Genomic DNA, 19,753 nt, shown 5'->3' on the forward strand with positions numbered 1-19,753 from the left:
CCGCGGTCAAATATATATATATTTTGGGGTCCTTGGCACGAAAAAAAAACGTGCGTGCGTGCGTGCGTGCGTGCGTGCGTTGACAATTGTGTGGCGTACACAAAGAGAACGGTACAGGCCTGTATGTTTGACCTCTAGTGAGGGGGTCTGGTGGCTCTGTCATGCTGTGGGGGAGCATTTTACATGGTATGGGTTCACTTGTCTCCTTAGAGGGACGAGTCACTAAAAACCTCTATCTAATAATGTGAATTCCTCAACAACAGCTACTGGTAACGGCTATGGTTGACAGCTATGGCATGACTGGTGGCAGCCTGGAAGTATGAGTCGGTCGGGGTCACACGTATCCACCGCTACATGTGGGACCGAGTCGGCTGAAGTGGACTTGAGCCACGAGAGGCACCGCCGAGCGAGCCGTCAGGCGAGCGAGTCGCCGTGCCGAGTGCAGCGAAGACGGCGCACCTCCGTCGTTTTAACTGTTTTTTTAGCGGACCCTTTTACGTCATGGGTTTGAGAACGGCACTTCTGCATTCGTGGAGTGCCATAGTCACAAACAGCCTCTTACTGGGGTGGTGTTTGTTCTTTTTGCTCTGATCAAGCATCTAGCTGTCATATGTGCCGTGTGCTGTGCAGGGAGAAGGATCTCTCCTTCTCAAATATCTCTCTGTTGTGCACGCGGTCTACACACCACATTCCACAAGGCTGTCAGGTCCTGGCAGTAGCTATTCCCTTAAAGGGGAAGACCACTCATTTTCAACATTGAACTATGTCTTTAATACACCTTAGAGCTGTTGTGTGGAAATAAGAAAAAAGTCCCCCCCCCCCCCCCTTCTGTGTTGCCTAGAAACGGATAATTGATTGAGGTCATGTGATCAGTGACATACGCAGGGTGTACTTTTGGCTCCGCCCCCTCAGCCAAAAGTACACCCTGCGTATGTCACTGATCACATGACCTTAATCAATTATCCAGTTTTAGGCAACATAGAGGGGGGGGGGGGACTTTTTTCTTATTTCCACACAACCACAGCAGTGCTGAAATAAGTGCTTCCTCACCCTCAAATCACCTCAGCTGACCACAAAAAACGTGTAGTGTTTGCACACACAATTCAATTCAATTCAAAGGGCTTTATTGGCATGAGAAAACATACGTTTACATTGCCAAAGCAGAAAGCATAATACAGCAATACAGCAATACAATCAAAACAAAAAATATGTACATTTGAAAGTCAGAATCTTCAATAGATCAATTTCTATGTACCAAGATCACTGGGTGCAGGTATAGTGCCGGAATATACACAATGATTAGTCTTTAGGGTGGTTGTGTTCCGTTTGATATCCTTTTCCTATCACAGCAACTCACAAATCTTGCTGCTGTGTTTGCACATTGTCGTACTTCGCCCAGCAGATATGGGAGTTTTTTGTCATTGGTCATGTTTTCAAAATCTCCGTGTGTGGTTGTAATCTGTGGGAAGTATGTGTCTCTGATGTCTTGGTACAATGGACAGACGGTTAGGAAGTGTAGCTCGGTTTCCACTTCATTTTGTGTGCAGTGGGTGCATAGTCTGTCTTCTCTCGGGATACAGGTCTGCCTGTGACGACCTTTCTCGATCGCAAGACTGTGCTCACTGAGTCTGTACCTAGTTAGGATTTTTCTTTGTTTTGGGTCAGTCACGGTGCTCAGGTATTCTGCCACTGCGTATTCTCTGTTTAGGGCCAGATAGCATTCTAGTTTACTCTGCTTTTGTGTTGCTTCTTTCCAGTGTGTCAGGTAGTTTTCCTTTTGCTGTTTTATAATTTGGTTTAGTCCAATGGGTTTTCTATCTCGTGGCTCTGTTTGTGTTTGTGCCCGGAGTTCCAGGGCCAGCTGGCTGAGGGGGCATCTCTCTAGGGTTTCGCTGTGTGTGAGTGCCTTGTTATGGAGTGCATCTAGGTCGCTTTCTTTTAGGTGGTTGTAGAACTTAAGTGCTCTCTTTTTTATTTTGATAATTAGTGGGTATCGTCCTAATTCTGCCCTGCATACATTATTTGGTGTTTTTCGCTGGGTACGGAGAATGGATTTGCAGAATTCTGTGTGTAGGGTCTCGGTTTGGTGTTTATCCCATTTTTCAAGGTCATGGTTTGCTAATGGTCCCCAGATCTCACAACCATAGAGGGAAATTGGTTCTATCACAGAGTCCAGTATTTTAAGCCAGGTTTTAATTGGGATGTCTATTTTGATGTTTATTTTGATAGCATAGAATGCCCTTCTTGCCTTGTCTCTCAGGTCCTTTACAGCTTGGTTGTAGTTCCCTGTGCTGCTGATGTTTAGGCCAAGGTAGGTATAGTTTTTTGTTTGTTCTAGTGGGATTGTATTTAGGAAAAAATTATGGTTTTGGCGGCTGGATCTTTTTTTGAAATATCATGATTTTAGTCTTAGTTAGGTTCACTGTCAGGGCCCATGTCTGGGAGAATTTGTGTAGGAGATCAAGTTGCTGCTGTAGTCCTTCCTTGGTTGGAGACAGCAGCAGCAGGTCATCTGCAAAAAGTAAGCATTTGATTTCTGTGTTTGCCAAGGGGATGCCTGGAGCTGTGGACTGTTCTAACGTTTTTGCTAATTCGTTGATATATATGTTGAAGAGTGTTGGACTCAGGCTGCATCCCTGTCTAACTCCTCGGCTTTGGGGGAAAAAGTCTGTGTGCTTTTCGCCTATTTTAACTGCACATTTGTTGTTAGTGTACATTGATTTTATGATGTCATAGGTTTTCCCCCCAATGCCACTGTCCAACAGTTTGTACATCAGACCCTCATGCCAAATTGAATCGAATGCTTTTTTGAAGTCGACACACACACACACACACACACACGCGCGCGCACACACACACACACACACACACACACACACACACACACACACACACACACACACACACACACACACACACACACACACACACACACACACACACACACACTGCCAGTCAAACTCACCCACCCTCTTTCCTTCCCAGGGTGTCACGTTACAAAGGACGTCACCAAGGAGAGGAACGTTGGTCCTGATGAAGCTGTAACTCCCACACATTTTCAACTCATGACTCAGAGCCATACACGCACACATGCACTCATGCACCTGCACCAGTAGCTGTAGTTGTCTACATTTTAAGAAAACAATTAAAGGTTAAAGATCCATTTTCAAAAAAGAACCCCAAAAAAGTTGAGGATGTTTATGTGGAGTATGCAACAATCCAATGAGACACAGAGACAGTGCTCAGAATCAGATCATTGGACGTTTTCTCTGAACCAAAGAAAAATAGGGGCCTGCATTCTGAGACAGCAGTTGACAAATACCTTTTTCAAGAACTGTGGACAAAAACGTTTGGGAAAGAGTCTAAGCACAAGAGGTGTGCAGACGTTATTTGTATTCAGTGTATGTGTGGTTTGAATCAGAGGGCATGACATCACCAGAAACCGTTTAGAATGCCAGAAGTGTTTTTTTTTCACATGAAGTATTACAATGACCTGTTAACAGACTACTGTACTACTGTAATACCACTGTACTACTAACTCACTCTAGCGAATGGCTAGTCCTTCTGGTTCCTCGTGCCAAATCTGAACTGGGAAAGACTCTCAGCATTGGTTCACCTGGTTCTTGGAACCTCTTGCAACAAGATCTTAAACTAAACACCCTAGCATCTATTAGCCATTTTAGGAATTTACTTAACCGTTCATTACCTGTATGCAACTGTTTTAACTGATTGCTGTGAACATGCAACTGTTTTATCTCTCAGAGAATTTTAAATAAAGAAAACTTAAAGACGGGGTGCCGTGATTTTCAGTGATTTCTTCCCCCCCCTAAAACATAATCATCAGGTATTATGGTTATACTAGGAGGAAGATTTGTAAAAAATTGTTAAAATTATGTTTTATGTGGACACGCCTCCAGTTCATTAAGTATACCTGGTTCTCACCTTAGCACCTCCTCCACCACCTAAGCACCACCCACCTGTCCTAGTCCCTCCTCCTCCTCATGCCCACACCTGTTGTGTTATGATAATGAGGGGGAGGGTACGTTTTTACTATGTCACTAAAGCGCTGTTTTTCTATTGGCACGTTTGACCTTCAAGGTTTCAGCCTCCAGGTAGAAACTCAAAATAGTCAGAGAAGACATAAAACACCATAAAAACACCACCAGGGGGCTTAATGAAGTTATATCAACCTCATAGACACATGAAAAACAGAAAAAGTGTAAAACCATGGCACCTCTTTAAAGTACACACTTTAGCAGGGAAACCACACTGCTATGTGTCATGTGCCTGTTATATCCTCCGGTGTAGGACAGATGAGATATTTTACTTCTGGGGGTTTACACACACATTACACTGCTTGCCAAGACAAGAGCTAAACGCTGCCATGTGTGTGTGTGTGTGTGTGTGTGTGTGTGTGTGTGTGTGTGTGCGTGCGTGCGTGCGTGCGTGCGTGCGTGTGCGTGTGTGTGTGCGTGTACGTGTGCGTGTGCGTGTGCGTGTGCGTGTGTGTGTGTGTGTGGTGGGGGGATGTCTGATTTATCCCTTTCACGCATGAATTATGATAACCTGAGAAAAAAAAATGTCACTAAGTGTTTTTATGTGTCTTTAGACATAAATATAACAACTGCACTTAATCTTTTTTAAAACAATTTTTTTTAAGGAGTTATTGACCTGTCCACTCAGGAGGACAGCATGCATTTGTGTTTTTAACTGAAAAGAATAAGGATCAAATACAACCAATGAATAAAATTATGAAAATCTAATAATATCAAATCAAATATATTTGTAATGCTGTAAAACTAAATTTTTCACATTTCTAACATATTCTAATACTATTTATTAACTTTCTCTTGACTCCTCGGCTCAACAAACACAAAACACATAAATAATAGTGTTTCTACTGTCAAGTGAAAACCAAAATAACTCTAAATTGAACACCAACATGAGTGCTTACTGTCTAGTGAAAACCAAACTGTGTGATGGGTGATGGCTGACTGAAGTTAGCCTGGCATGGCCAGACTAGTGCAGGCTAGATTGAAGTAGTCGCACCTGGCCTGAGTCAAACTAAATTGACTAAGCACCTAGGGCACAAAGCCTGCAAGCATTTTATGCAGATGTACTTGGATGTTCCTGTGCATGCAACATCATTAGCCTGGGATCCAGCCTGCTTCGCTATGTTCGGCGGACTTTATTTTCTCTCTTCGCTTCTCAGTCTGGAAAGCCTCCTATCTCCAAGGGAGGCGGGACATGCCACAAGCTTCGAATCGAACCTGGGGCTTCTGATTGGTCTGTGGTGCGGGGCGGGACCAAAAAAACAGTGTGATCGCTGTGATTCGTCATTCGTTTGAACAACATCCAATCAGCAACGACGTTGCCCAACGTAACATATGTAGTTCCAGTGTAGTTCTGCAAAACCTCCCAATGGGAGGCTTTCCAGACTGAGAAGCGAAGATAGAAAAAAAAGTCCGCCGAACGTAGCGAAGCAGGCTGATACCAGGCTACAACATCATGGCATCTGTTTGCATTGTTTTGTGTCTGTATGCTGGGGCCAGTGGTTTCCAGGGGCAAACCTGGTCTCAGGGGTGGACACTGCAATGTGTTTCACAATGTTCATACAAGATGGACTTGGTGAAGCGATATAGTACAGGATATAGGTCAGTAAAACTGAAGAGACTGTATTACTGAAATACATCTGAAAGAGAGTGTTGGGAGAGTTACTCACAATGTCCTCTGTAGAAAATGTTCATCTAAATAATGGTGGCGGTTGGTGGTGATTTTGGGTGGGGGGCTAAGAAATCTATTATACTATAAGCTACCTATATAGTTCACCCTGCAGCAACAGCATCACATTCCAGATACCAGGTTACAGTAATGACACTACTATATGCCTATACTTTGTTATAGCAAGAGCTCCACTCCACAACAGCACAAGTAGGCTACCCAAAATAATAGCCTGATGATGCAAAAAATAAACACACACGCGCACACACACACACACACACACACACACACACACACACACACACACACACACACACACACACACACACACACACACACACACACACACACACAACTATTTATTTCTCTGTGCATTTTAGCAAAAAGGATAATAAGCCAAAATGATTGGATAGGCAACATGTTATGTGTTCCAACAGTAATGACTGCTGATAACCTACTGCAACAGTTTTTATTACAACTGTAATCAATTCAAATATAGCTCCATGGGGATTGTTTTTGTTTGTGTGGGATGGGGGCTGACCTGGCCTGAGTCAAACTAATTGGACTAATTGGACTCAGAGTTGGGCACTGTGAGTCCAATTAGTTTGACTCAGGCCAGGTGAGACTACTTCAATCAACCATCACCCATCACACAGTTAGGTTTTTGCTGAAGTCTGACCACTTGGGTCAAAACTGAATTTCCCTTGTAGGTTCAAAATATTATTATTATTATTACCCGTAGTATTATTATTATTATTATTATTATTATCCTCATCATCATACAGCTTCACTGTCACTGCTAATCATATTTGCTTATCCTTCTTTTTCTGGCAGCCATTGATCACCACTGGCCACTATCATCATCCTCACTTTAGTCATATAATAGTTACTCCACTATCCTGTAGGCCTAGGTCTATAATGAGCTGCACATGACCTCTACAAAATATAAATAGACACAAATGTACTCCCATAATGTAAAAAAATATGCATAAAATATTATTTTTGATACAAACAATGCAGGTTACTTTCTAATAACATGAATACATTGATTTATATCCAGAAAGGTAACTGCAGATGAAGCATTTTCAAGAGCAAACTGTGGCAGCAAAAGTATGAATTTTAGTTGAAATAGAGCCAGTGATGCATGCAGTCCAATTTAGTGGACAGATGATCAATCATAATTTCCTCCCAATATAAAATCAATACTTGGAATTTGTCACAACTATAGTGCTTATTAGATGTTACTTGATGTAATAATATTTTTTTTACCTGCAGGGGTCTCCTACTTTAGAAGGAATGGATAGATATTCCTGAGCTGTTGGGCTTGTTTACATTTCTGTCAGCCATCTTGGATGTTGAAAAAATTATGTTGCAGTTACAACACCTGGCCACTGGATGGCAGTATTGAGGTGATGCTCTAGCGTCCCCTGTATAGGCTAGTATGCAACTCTGACATCAAAACCTATTCTTATAATAGAAAATGACATTTTAATAGCTGTCCACTGTAGTGACCGTTATGCGTGAAAGGGTTAACCGGTGTCATGCACAACCCAGCTCAAGGTCACCACCCATCCTACATACCTTTAATGCCTAACTGAGTCTGAGGAGAATCCTCAGTTGAATCCTGAGATCCAGGAGAAACATGTCAAACGAGGTGGAATGATGTCATGCTGAAGCCAGCTCGAGGCACACAGCCCCCCCCCCCGGGCAAACTGCTGAGGCAGCTCCCTGCTGGTACACAGAGCCTGTGGGGGGATTCCCCAACACTCTCCTTATCGCCTCGCCACTTGCCTTTTCCTCCACGGTGTTGAGCGCGGTGTGGTAATTGAAAACACACAAAGCCTGTCTGTGGAACAATGTTGTTCCCACTGGTTAAACAGTGTACAGACATGTGGACACTTCCTCACTCTATAAATGGTTTGATAGTGGAAAATAAATCATCTCAAATGAAGGTCTAACTATGGCTTAAATAAATCCAGTCTGTAAAGAGCCAGCAAACCAAACACCTCTTTCACAAGGAATACTAACTGTTATAGGTATGTGTGACCTCATTAATATCCTACAACCTTATACCATAAAATCCAAATCCAGAGTTCCATTCACCAGTGCAAATATTGTAGACCTACCACATTGACACACATATAAATCAATATACAAATACATATACAGCCACATTATGACATAAACCTGGCTTATAGAAAAATATATAAAGAATTTAATTTTCCTCATTTAGACCATGGTTCCACTGAGTTCAATTCATGGATCCGGAAACATCATTAGTAATTGATGTATTATTTATAGTATTCCCCTCTGGGGGAGATCTTGATTTGGGGGGAGATCTTCCTTTAACTCTGAGTGTAAAAATGTTTCCAGTGTGTAGATCCACCTCTTCTGGGAAGAGAGGGAGAAATGTCTGGGAAAGGCTGTTAATAGGGGGGTTGGGCTCAGGGTGATGGTAGTGGGACAGTGTGTTATATTCCTTTCAGACCAACACATGACTTGAGTTTAGCTCTGTGTTACACAATATGATGATGAGTCACAATCCCTGGACATGTGCCAAAGATAACAGGGGAGCTGGAGTGGAGGGGGGCAATTATCCTTTAAATCTGAATTCTGATACACTGTAAGAGTCCCGGCACATTGTGCCAGACAGGGTGTTCCTACTTGAGCCTCTGATCTGAGACCAATCTGAGAAACACCATGACAAGGGGAAATCTGTGCTGTGGGAATACAACTATACAGTATGTCACAATACAGTATAGGTTTTCACAAAAGTTAGGTGGATGTCTGTTCACTTGTAGCCCAAGTGTTCTCCCATTTAAATACTAATAATAATAAAGAATCTACACAAATGTAATGCAATACTTGTCTGTCACAAACAACGATGTAAAATAAGTTTTCAACAAAGAAAACATAAGCTCTCCAAATTCGAATCTAAATGCCGTAATTGTAAATTGTGCTTGAAATTCAGTGCTGTTTTGATTCTTGTTAAACAATAACAGTATTACTTATTTGGACCCATATCGAACTAATTCAGTCACCTGAGAAAGTGCATACCACTTTATCAGTGATGAGCACTCCTAGGTATTTGAACTCACAGACCCTCTCCACTGCAGCAGCTTATGTTCTCTGACATCCTATAGTCCATCAGCTCTTTGGTCTTGTTTGTTGAGAGCCACTAAGTTAGAGTTGTGTGATACGCAGTCATATAGGTGTACGGGTCGTAGACAAGGGGGCTCGGAACACAGCCCTGGCGGGCTCATGTGCTGAGGGTCAGGGGTTTTTGATCCCATCCTCACCACCTGCTGTCGTTCTGACAGAAAGTCCAGGATCCAGCTGCACACGCTGAGGTTGAGCCCTAGGATGCTGAGCTTGGTGTCAGAGGTCTGAAAGAGGATTATGGAGTTGAACACTGAACTGTAAACTCTAATACCACAAGTTGTTTCAAGTTTTGCTGTGAAACTGGCCATAGATCTGTAAAGTTATTATCGGCATGTCAAGTTGTTCAAAAACAAGGGTTCACCGCTTTACATTCCTGGGAAACCCTCATCTCTGACAACCTCTGCTGATCTGATAACACCACGGCTGTGGTCAAAAAGACACAGCAGCTTTTGTACTTCCTGAGAGTGCTCAAGAAAAAACGGGCTCAATGGAAAACTTCTGGTGGCCTTTTATCACTCCTCGATAGAGCCTTCTATCTTACTAACATCAGTGTGGTTCAGAAAGACAAACATCAAAGGGTCATAAATACAACACATTCATTCATGAATCCTTACAGGGTGGTATTATCTATGTAATCGGCTGTGAACACAACTCTGCCCCTTCATAAAGTTCCTATGCTACTGTGGGCCGTATACCCACACCAAAACAAACAAATTAACACATCTTTAATACAGTATGGCAACGGAAGGAAAAGGAACGTTTATTTATAGAGCAGAGATATTTCAACAAGGCAATTCATAGTGCTTTACACAAAGCATTAAGTGCATTAAGACAAAGACAGTGACATTAGGCAGCGTATCTCTTGCTCTCTCCTACCTTTCTCTAGCTTACACACAGTAACGGGTCTCTTTACGTTTCATAACAAGGAAAAAAAACAGTCCCACTGCCCTCAGATCTTCACCATTAGCTGCATATGAAGCTAACATGACAGTAAAGGACATTTCAAGTGATCCAGACATTACATTACTTCTCTGCAGTGACCCCACAGTATGTGCTGATCAGAGTGAATACACAGAGGAGCAGTTATGGGTTCAGCGTCTTGCTCAGGTCAACCTTATCTTCATATAATTGGCCGTTTCTAAAGGGCTTTTCACTTGGATTAGCGGGGTCACACTGCATTCCTCTATTGAACACACACAGACAATCGCTTGGCGAGTGAAAGCCAGGTTTTCTACGCCTGCTTCAGCTGTGTCAAATCATTGTCCTGCCTTTCACATAGAAAAAAGTTTATCACAATCCAGCTCTTGTTATGTCGTGTGCGTGAAACGAGCACAAACGTTTCACGGAAGTGGGCCTGCTCGTCGCACTGCCTGTCAGATTGCCCACGACTCTCATTGAACTGGGGACGTCAGTCGCTGCATGTCATAATGCTCATTATATGGTGCAATTTCTGTCTACTCACGCATCTCAGAGGTGGGATGTGCTCAGTTCAGAAACCTGCCTACCCATGATATCATTGGAAGGTCATTTGGTAGGCAGGTTTGGACATTTAAACATTTACATTTTTGATGGCAATGAACTTGAACAATGGCTTCTATTTCAGCATGATAACTTAGTTTACAGGAAGAGAAAGGCTGTAGTTTCCATTAGCTCGGTATCCCCACCGATGATGTCAATAAATATAGATGTGGTTGAAAATGGGACAACTGCTCTAACTCCTGAGCCACTGCTAACTTACAGTACATGATGTCTACAGTGCATTTTGACAAGTGTTTTTTTTTCGCCAAGATGCTGCAATTACAAGCTAATTACAATATTAGTCAAGGAAATTGTTTTAAAATCACAAATGAAAGGAAATATGACTTGAATTAAAGTTGTCTCCCACATGGATAAAATATGACTAACTGTTTAACATCAGCTAACTTACATTACATTAGCCAATATGCCCGCAAACATAGTACATACTGTAGTTTTAATAAAAAACAAACAACAACAACAACGTTAATCTAATAAATAAGGCTGATTATAACCAAATAGTTTCAACATGGTCAACATGTTGAAAAAACATGGAGAACAGTACAAAATTATTGAATTATGGTTTTGTGCAGTAACAACAAGAGTTGAGAGAACACAGTGCTCTAAGCTTACAGATAACATGGAGTCTTTACTGGAATCGTTTATGATAGAAGTGATGTGTTGATTAAAACTAAATGTATTGTCCAGAGTGAGTCCAAGATATTTGAAGTTGCTGACCTCTTCTACTGTATTTCCATGGATGGAGGAAAGGGGGGGGTTAAGTCCAATGTGGGGGTGTTTGATGTGTGTGCTTTAGTTTTGTCCAAGTTCAGCTGCAGGTAGTTGTCAGTGCATCGTTGTGTGAAGTGGGACATTGTTTTTTGATAGATTGTAACAGAGTTGATGTCATTGAGTACTCAGAGAATGGCAGCTTCATCTCACACACGCACGCACGGCGCACACACGCACACACAGAAGAACTGGTAGGGAGCAGCATTGGAGCAGAGAGAGACAGAGAAAGAAGTGCAGCTGGAAGGTGAGGCTACATGAGTGCAGTAGATGTTCCATCAACCTCGTTCAGACTTTGATGTTTGTCCACAGAGACTCTCTGTTCATAGGACTGGCCTCAGAGACACCATCCATAGGCCTGGACAGAAGAGACATAAAAGCAGACAGACAGAGGAAGTTGAAATATTGAACTGTAGAATAAATCAACCTTCAAGACTGAATATTTCATATATATGAAATATTCTTTACCTGTCCTGATCACCAGCTGGAGACACACCAGGTGTGCAGAATTTGCTGTGAACAAACTTCTGAATACTTTGTCTCTTCCTATAAACCAGGACACTGGGGAAGACCATGATGATGCCGAGGGTGACAATAAGCCATCCCCACCAGGGAACCTGTCCAGCTGTAGAAACCTCTAGAGAGATAGAATGACAGATAAAGAACAGAGGTTCAGTCATCCATCCTCCTTACAGAGCCATTATCAAATATTTTAACAACTCAATAATCAATAGCGTCTGTCTGTCTGTCTGTCTATCATAATAACTAGTGCAAGGCACAGGTGTGTGCATTAAGGGCCGTGTCCACCAAGATATTTTTGTTTTTGCTTCCTGAGTGCAGCGTATGTTTTTAAATGTTTTCAATGGGAGCACCAGGTTTTGAAAACCCAAGCAGCATGACGAGGCGTTGAACGTCTTTTTTGCGCTGCGTTTTTGTTCATGTCTGGTGTTTTTATCCGGTTTCCCAGAATAAAACCGTTGTGTGGACGCAATGCCTTAGTGTCAGTAAAGAGATCATTGCATTATAATAGTGAATACTGTTGATGCACACATGGTGTCACAATGTGTGATGGTGTCTGGGTGTCTAAACAAAATATACATATCAAACTAACTTAACTTGACTGTGTAAATTGGACTGCACCTGCTTTGTGTAGCCCATGTGTCTGCATTATGATGTTTTTTTGTTGTTCATTATATTGCACTTCATTTAAAATTGTATAGTTTTTTGTATATGTTGTGATCATGTTGTACTCAGGGTGTCCGTGAAAAAGAGAGCTTGCTCTCAATGGTCTTTTCTGAAAAAATAAAGGTAAACAAAATATAATAATTTAAAAAAGATGTCACTGAAATAAGATAATCTAAAATATATAGTATTGTTCAGTCCTATAGGTCCTTCTATACACTGTGCTGAGGATCAGGCAGAAACAACAGGTGAAGATGAGAGAAACATTACAGATTTCTTACTTTAATCAAACTGTTCTCGGCAGCATGGGAAAGAAAGGTCAGAGGTCAAATAACTCCATAGAGATCAGCAAAGAGCAAATATGAGACACACCCACCCACACACACACACACACACACACACACACACACACACACACACACACACACACACACACACACACACACACACACACACACACACACACACACACACACACACACACACACACACCACACCCACACACTTTTGGTTTTATTTGTACAGTATTATTATTATTATTAGTAGTAGTAGTAGTAGTAGTAGTAGTAGTAGTAGTAGTAGTAGTAGTAGTAGTAGTAGTAGTAGTATTAGTATCAGTATTAGTATTAGTATTAATAGTAATAGTAATAGTAATAGTAATAGTAGTACTAGTAGTAGTAGTAGTAGTAGTAGTAGTAATAATATTAGGTTAATATATAAACTAATACTTACATTACAGACATTGCACAATGTTTATTAAATTAAAACAATTATTCACTCACCTGTTTCTTTAGCTGGTGGCTCGATAGCTTGCATCGAAGCAGCATCCAAGGTTGGACTGAGTGGAGGTACTGGGCATAGAGGTCAGAGGTCAAGGTCCCCTAAGTCAGGGGTCTTCAGTGTTTTTTCAGGCTTTTTCATAGATTTCATAGATAGCTTCATAGACTTTGTACATTCATGTGTGTGTTTGTTTGTTTACGCATGACATTTTCTATGAATATGTAGGATTCATGACAATGTGTTTTTTTTAGACTTTTAACGACTAAACTTGACCTTTGGATCCTGATATTTTCAACTAATGTTCCCACCAGGATAGGGATTCTAGGGTTCAAGTGGTAAAAGAAAAAATAAGAAGTTCCTATCACAGAAACATCTGGAACTGGAAGCCTGTGTAGTAACTCTGTAGTACCTCTGTAGTAACCCTGACCCACTGTTGAAGACCCATGCCCAAAAGGCTGACACATGCCACTACTTGTGCTACTGAACTTACTGGTACTCACCATGGACAGAGGGTTTAGTGAAGGATGGACAGTCTGTAATGACACCAGGGTCAAAAGGTCAGCATTTCAGTAAAGTTACAACGAGCACAAAGTATCTGATCTACTGTTAGAGTATGAGTATCTACCACTACTGCTACAGATACTACTACTAGACAGTACTGCTACGACTACAGCTACTATTACTACCACTACTAATGTTACAGATACTACTGCTAGACATTACTGCTAATAATTATACTACGACTTCAGCTACTATTACTACCACTACTAATGTTACAGATACTACTGCTAGTGGTGCTAATGATTACACTGCTAGACTACTAATATTACTATTACTACTACTTACTTGATCAGTACACTAACTACACATAATCCTTTGTGTCAATTTAACTCTGAAGAGAGTACAAATGGAACCAAATGGTTGAGTTAGAACTATTCGGTTCTATTTGCACACTCTTCAGAGTTAACCCATTAAGACCTGAGGCCGATTCTACAAATGTCTTCTAACAGTTTTCTTAATAACGTATGTTGCTAAATCAGTGGTGCTCAAACCCCTAAAATGATATGTATTTGGCTGCAGACCCCATCTCAAAACATTTTGTTCCAGGGACCCTCAGAAGCAAAGATTTCCACACATTTTCACGATTTTTCAAAAATAGCAGATCTACAAGCACATAGCGTGGCATGAAGTGACGCGCTATGAGCTAGTGTTTCTGCAATTTTTGAATAGATAAAGTATAAAACCCCACTTTGAGAACCAATGTGCTATTTATATAGCTAAAAATGCCTTTAATGGGTTAATATAACACTGAGGATTTTACTGTGTAGCTTTACTACTAGACTTCTACTACTACTACTATTACTTGTTATTGATCCATTTGGGTTTCAGTCCAGATGAAGATGTTTGGCACGTCATTCTCTCATTAACACATTCCATGCCAGAGTTTAATCTCATAATGTACTCACCAGTGCCAGCGTTTTATTGTTGTTTTTTAGTTTTTTTCATGTCGCCACAGACCTCGCTAAATAAGTTAAAAGTGCGCGTTCATTTGGTTCTAAACACACAGCGGATCCGTGAGAAACGGCGAGCGAAAACAGTTTCCAAATCCGTGCCGCCATCTTGAAGCTACAGCCGACCAACGGTAAACAGTGATCAGCGAGGAGAAAAACAACAACCAGAGAAAATCGAGTTTTAAACAGGATCCCAGACAGGAAGCGGATACGATCGAAAAAACCGGAACCCGAATAATTCCGTTTCCGACCGGAAACCGGAAACGGAAATGGATCAAAAAAATTCGGAAAGTGCACCTGGGGCACTTAACATGGGAATCGGCGGTTCGCGTAGATCTACGCGACTGGCACGCTGCGGCTTTAAATAGGTTCGCGTAGATCTACGCGACTGGCATGCAATGTGTTAAACATCTTATTTCATTATCTGAAATCATGAATCACATTCATCTAATGAATACAATTACTAATGAATAAATTAATGAGCAATCAATGACTGAAAATAAAAAACACAGTGCTGGACATTAAACAATCTGACACTTTGAGAAAAAGTTCTCAACAGTAAATACTTGTGACCTACTGTATGTTATCTACATATTGCTCAGGTTCACCTGTTCTATAGCCTCCATAATAAAACATGAATTCCCTGCTAACTGTATCACAGTGTCACAGTGGAATGTTATTTCTGTCCATTTCCTTTGCTGTCACACATTTTACACACATCTCACCAGTCTTAATGTTGTCAATGGTGTGTTCTCCCTCTGCCTCCATCATCAGCTGGACTGTCTAGATGCCCTTACAAACCGCAAGGACAGTCTTGTTCAGATCCAGAATACATGGTACACAGCGGGACGAGGCAGGAGTACTGGTGTTGTAACACAACAAGATGTCAGATGGTTTTCCTCTCCACAGGAAGCCAGTATCCACCAGGCCATCATAGATGTGGTTCACATCCACAGAGTGTGGGTCAGTCGTACTGAAGCAAGTGAGGTTCATCTGTGTAGGAGAGAGGTGAAGTTTATTTAAATGTAAGCTCTTGAAATGCCCTCATAGCACTGAGCTGACAACAATCGCAGAATGAGATTGTATAGTACTATAGTGTCTAAAGTGTTCAAGCACCACTCTTTACTCTACAATATGTTTATTTTTCTATCATCCATTGTTTAACGCATGACGAAACTTAAGAAAAATAATTCTGACACAAAACATGGATGACAAACAAACAAATTCAAGCTAACATTTCCCCTCCTGCTCAAACGCCCCACTATCTCCATTTGGAGGGGGTGTGAGTGGTTGTCTATGATAGCATCCAGCTTCCTTGCTATCACACACCTTCTCCACCTCCTCCACCCTGTCCAGTGTAGACCCAACGATGGAGCCAGCTCTCCTGCTCGTGTCTCCAGCATTGATGTGACTCCCCCAGCAGGGAATCACAAAGAAGAGGAAGAGGGCGCCAGCCATTATAGACAGATAGAACATCTGCAGCATCCTGTTACACACCGCCTCCTCAGAAAGAAGAAGTCTGCTGTTCGGGAGAAGAGAGAAAAGAGAGAAAAATAGAAATCAAAAAGCTAAAAAACATAAAACAATTATTAGCTTTATTATTAAAGCTTTATTATTATGTCAGCGAGAGAGAGAGATGCAACTTTTTTAGCGAACACATTTTTACTTTGTCCAGTCTGTATGGTAGAGTATGTTAATGCAATATAACGTGTACAACTGTGGTTATTGTATTTGGTCTCCCTGCTCTTAATGAGACATTTAGATCCTGCGTCTAGATTGGACATGACCTTTGACACAATCCTGTTTCTGGTTTGACACAAATTTTTACTTGGAGGTAAAAATTCTACTGGCAGCACTCTAACTCCAGCCCTTGCGCAGGAGACCCCTGCCTGTTTACACACACACACACACACACACACACACACACACACACACACACACACACACACACACACACACACACACACGCACACGCACACACACACACACACACACACGCACACGCACATGCACGCACACCCACATGCACACCCACACGCACAGACACACACAGACACCACACAACACGCAACCACCCACGCACAGTTGAGAATAACTGTCCTTTGTGATTATTATTTCATGTATGCATTAACATGCATAGATTATTTAGGATTATGAAGGACCACCATGACCTCAGTATTGGACTGTTTATGTCGCTGCTGTCAGACAAACACCTGTGCTGTCACAACACAACTACAGTACTACAGTATAGACACATAGAGCCTCTTCTCTCAGGCTATCAGAGGTTTAACAATGACACAACTGGCAGGTTAACTGTCTTCAACGATCACTTGAACCCTCCCACCCAGCACACTGTTGAGAGATCATAACCAGGACCATCACGGTAAGAAATGCCGGGCTGGTCAGCCTGGTTTACAGTGTGTCAGACCAAGGTGGAAACACATTTATAAACGCTCTCCATCGTGCCACAACCATGCTCATAACCGAGCATCTCTTGGTGGAAAACCCCTATAACTTGCAAATACCTGGTCACCAACACAGCAAACACACACACACACACACACACACACACACACACACACACACACACACACACACACACACACACACAGTATGTTTTCTGACCATCTCTTTGCACAATGGTACTTATTGGATCGTATCCAATAAATTCTCATAGTTAATAATGCTGACTCACATACAGTAATACTGACTGCTACTTGCTCAATGTATACTGGATACTTTGGTTGTTAACTTATTCATCCCTCTGCATGAATGTATATTCTCTGTATACCTTCAGTTGTTAATTTATTCATCCATAGTAGTCTGTATATTATATATTCTATGTTCTTTGTGACTGTGTAGAGTGGTTCAGAGCCTCTGCCTGAACACCAAAAGCCTATATTTCCCCTGGCCAAGGGGGAATTCCCCTTTAGGCTAGTAGATAAAGACGTGTGGCTCTAGTGCCCTTCCCGCACAGGAGACCAGAGTTCGGATCCCGGGCGTTACAACTGCAACATTATATCCTAAGTCAGTAACCCAGTGAAGGTGCAATTTAAAACTCTAAACATGTTAGTCTATAGTCATTCACAACACCAATGTGATATAATGCTAGTTTTGTTTTTGTTTGTGTGCATACTTTGGCCTATCAGGTCAGGTTTACTGAAAGCTACAATCTATACGTTTTATTTCTCTTGACTTGAAAAAGAGCAATAACGATGGCAGCACATCTACTGTCCTATCAGGTGTGCCGTAACCACTGCACATTACTATTTATTGTTTTAACATATTTTAACACTATATAAAACACAGGTAAGCCTACATACAGTACTGTACAGAATATACATACATAGTTACACAGATACATACAGGTGTGCACTGCACACAAATGCAGGCATGGCCACCATGCTAATATTACTAAGCCTGTAAAAAATATCATATCAATTTAAGACAGAACTATTTAGGAACTACAGCACACAACATTACAGATCACTTTTACAAGAGAAAACAACTCCATTGTTGCTTATGTCTCAAATGTAAATCTATGTGTTTAATACCCCCACTCCGTGTGTGTGTGCCTGTGTGTGTGCGTGCGTGCGTGCGTGCGTGCGTGTGTGTGTGTGTGCGCGCGTGCCTGCGTGTCATCATCACCAAAGGCAACTTAAGTGATGACTAATCATCAATTTTCTCTTTTAAAGATGGGGAATAACATGTGCACAATGTGCTGGAATGTACAATGATGCCTGTTAAAAAACTGCTGTAACCATTTCATTGTTATATTCACTGTTGATAGACTGAACATATTACATTGAATTTGTACTTCCATGTACTGTTATGTACTGTCATGTACTATTCTCATGTCTTTCTAAATAAACTACATCAATCAATCAATCAATCAATCAATCAAACATTGCCTAATATAGCCTACATGACTAATTATCCATAGCCTCTTTTGTAGGCCGGCGGACACTGAAATCCACTGCTGACAATCTGTTCATGCATATTCACTTGTAATAGATAATAAATTACACTTTATAAACTTGTATTATCCTGTAATAATCCAGTCATAATTCACGTATTAAGAGACCTGTTCCTACAGTGAGCATCACATGATGCCATATGTGCCCTGGTCACATTAGTAATAATACTCTTACTATAGAATATATTTCCACAACTCACTGGCCGAGTAGCCGTCACGATGTCCATTCATTCAGAGCAGCCTAAACACACAACACACTAAAAGGCTATAATAATAACGCACCTTAACTAGTTGACTTTCTCCTTGCTCCAGTCCGTGTCTTGTGGATGTTGTCGTCTGCCCTGTGGGAATTATAAACGCTCCACTTATAAACTCTTCTAATAAACCCAATGAAGATTATATTCTAATCAAGGCGATGCGTTAATTCATAAAGTAGCCTCCTCTTCTTCGCTGACGGCTAACAAGTGTAGGCTAATTTAATATTCCTTGATGGTCCGATTGACAATTCTTACGAACCCAACGCGTGCGCGATGTGGTCACTCAGTCCGCGACGCGCGGTTCTTAAGCCTACAGGTTTAAAGGAGTAGCAACCTATCGCTCACAGTCATGGTGGTTTCACACACACGCACCAAAACACATAAACCACCAAATTAACACCATGACACAACACTACCCATTTAATCCCATTTATTGTCACAACGCATTCTCATATTCAAATCAAATAAATAAAACACAATAAACTCATAATAACTTCTCCGGAGCATGCTGGGAAATGACCCCCCCCTTTGCTGCGTTGTCCAATCACTCAGCAGACACGCTCACGGCCGCGCCCATACATGAGCGTCCTTACAGCTCTAACAGCTGAGGGCGCTCAGGTCTGCCAGCAGATGGCGCCAGCTGACCTTTTTAGTGCTGCCACTGACAGTAGATCTGACCTCCAGAATGTCTGTTATCACAGATCTGCCAAGTAACACTCCTGCATTTAGCAGGAGACTCCTGAATTTTGCCCCACTGCTGGCCCTTTGGGGTGCCCTAAGCACACCCCCCTCCCATTATAGTAATCATAAGAGTAATAATGATAATAATGATGATAATAAACATATAATAAATAACAATA

At 41.5% G+C, this 19,753-nt stretch overlaps 1 protein-coding gene across 1 annotated transcript; it reads right to left on the bottom strand.

Annotated features, from left to right (window-relative positions):
- Window positions 1-9,619: 9,619 nt before the first annotated feature.
- Window positions 9,620-19,086, bottom strand: LOC308081519 (uncharacterized protein). Its single transcript, XM_080457891.1, has 7 exons — window positions 18,915-19,086; window positions 15,990-16,182; window positions 15,386-15,653; window positions 13,650-13,682; window positions 13,152-13,220; window positions 11,656-11,824; window positions 9,620-11,545 (listed from the first exon to the last, which is right to left on the bottom strand). The coding sequence occupies exons 3-7, from the start codon at window positions 15,429-15,431 to the stop codon at window positions 11,476-11,478; spliced, it is 387 nt and encodes a 128-aa protein (XP_080314017.1). The 5' UTR covers window positions 15,432-15,653; window positions 15,990-16,182; window positions 18,915-19,086; the 3' UTR covers window positions 9,620-11,475.
- Between the last annotated feature and the right edge of the window lie 667 nt (window positions 19,087-19,753).

The sequence above is a fragment of the Gymnoscopelus braueri genome, assembly GCF_963280865.1.
Source record: "Gymnoscopelus braueri genome assembly, contig: SCAFFOLD_325, whole genome shotgun sequence".
Lineage (NCBI taxonomy): Eukaryota > Metazoa > Chordata > Actinopteri > Myctophiformes > Myctophidae > Gymnoscopelus > Gymnoscopelus braueri.

Bases quoted from the DNA above. Each gene is read 5' to 3' on its own strand.
- LOC308081519 (XM_080457891.1), bottom strand. From the start codon at position 15,431: ATGATGGAGGCAGAGGGAGAACACACCATTGACAACATTAAGACTG. The intron at 13,221-13,649 runs GTGAGTACCAGT...CTCTATGCCCAG, and splicing joins CACTAAACCCTCTGTCCATG to TACCTCCACTCAGTCCAACC. The intron at 11,825-13,151 runs GTGAGTGAATAA...CTATCTCTCTAG, and splicing joins GCCACCAGCTAAAGAAACAG to AGGTTTCTACAGCTGGACAG.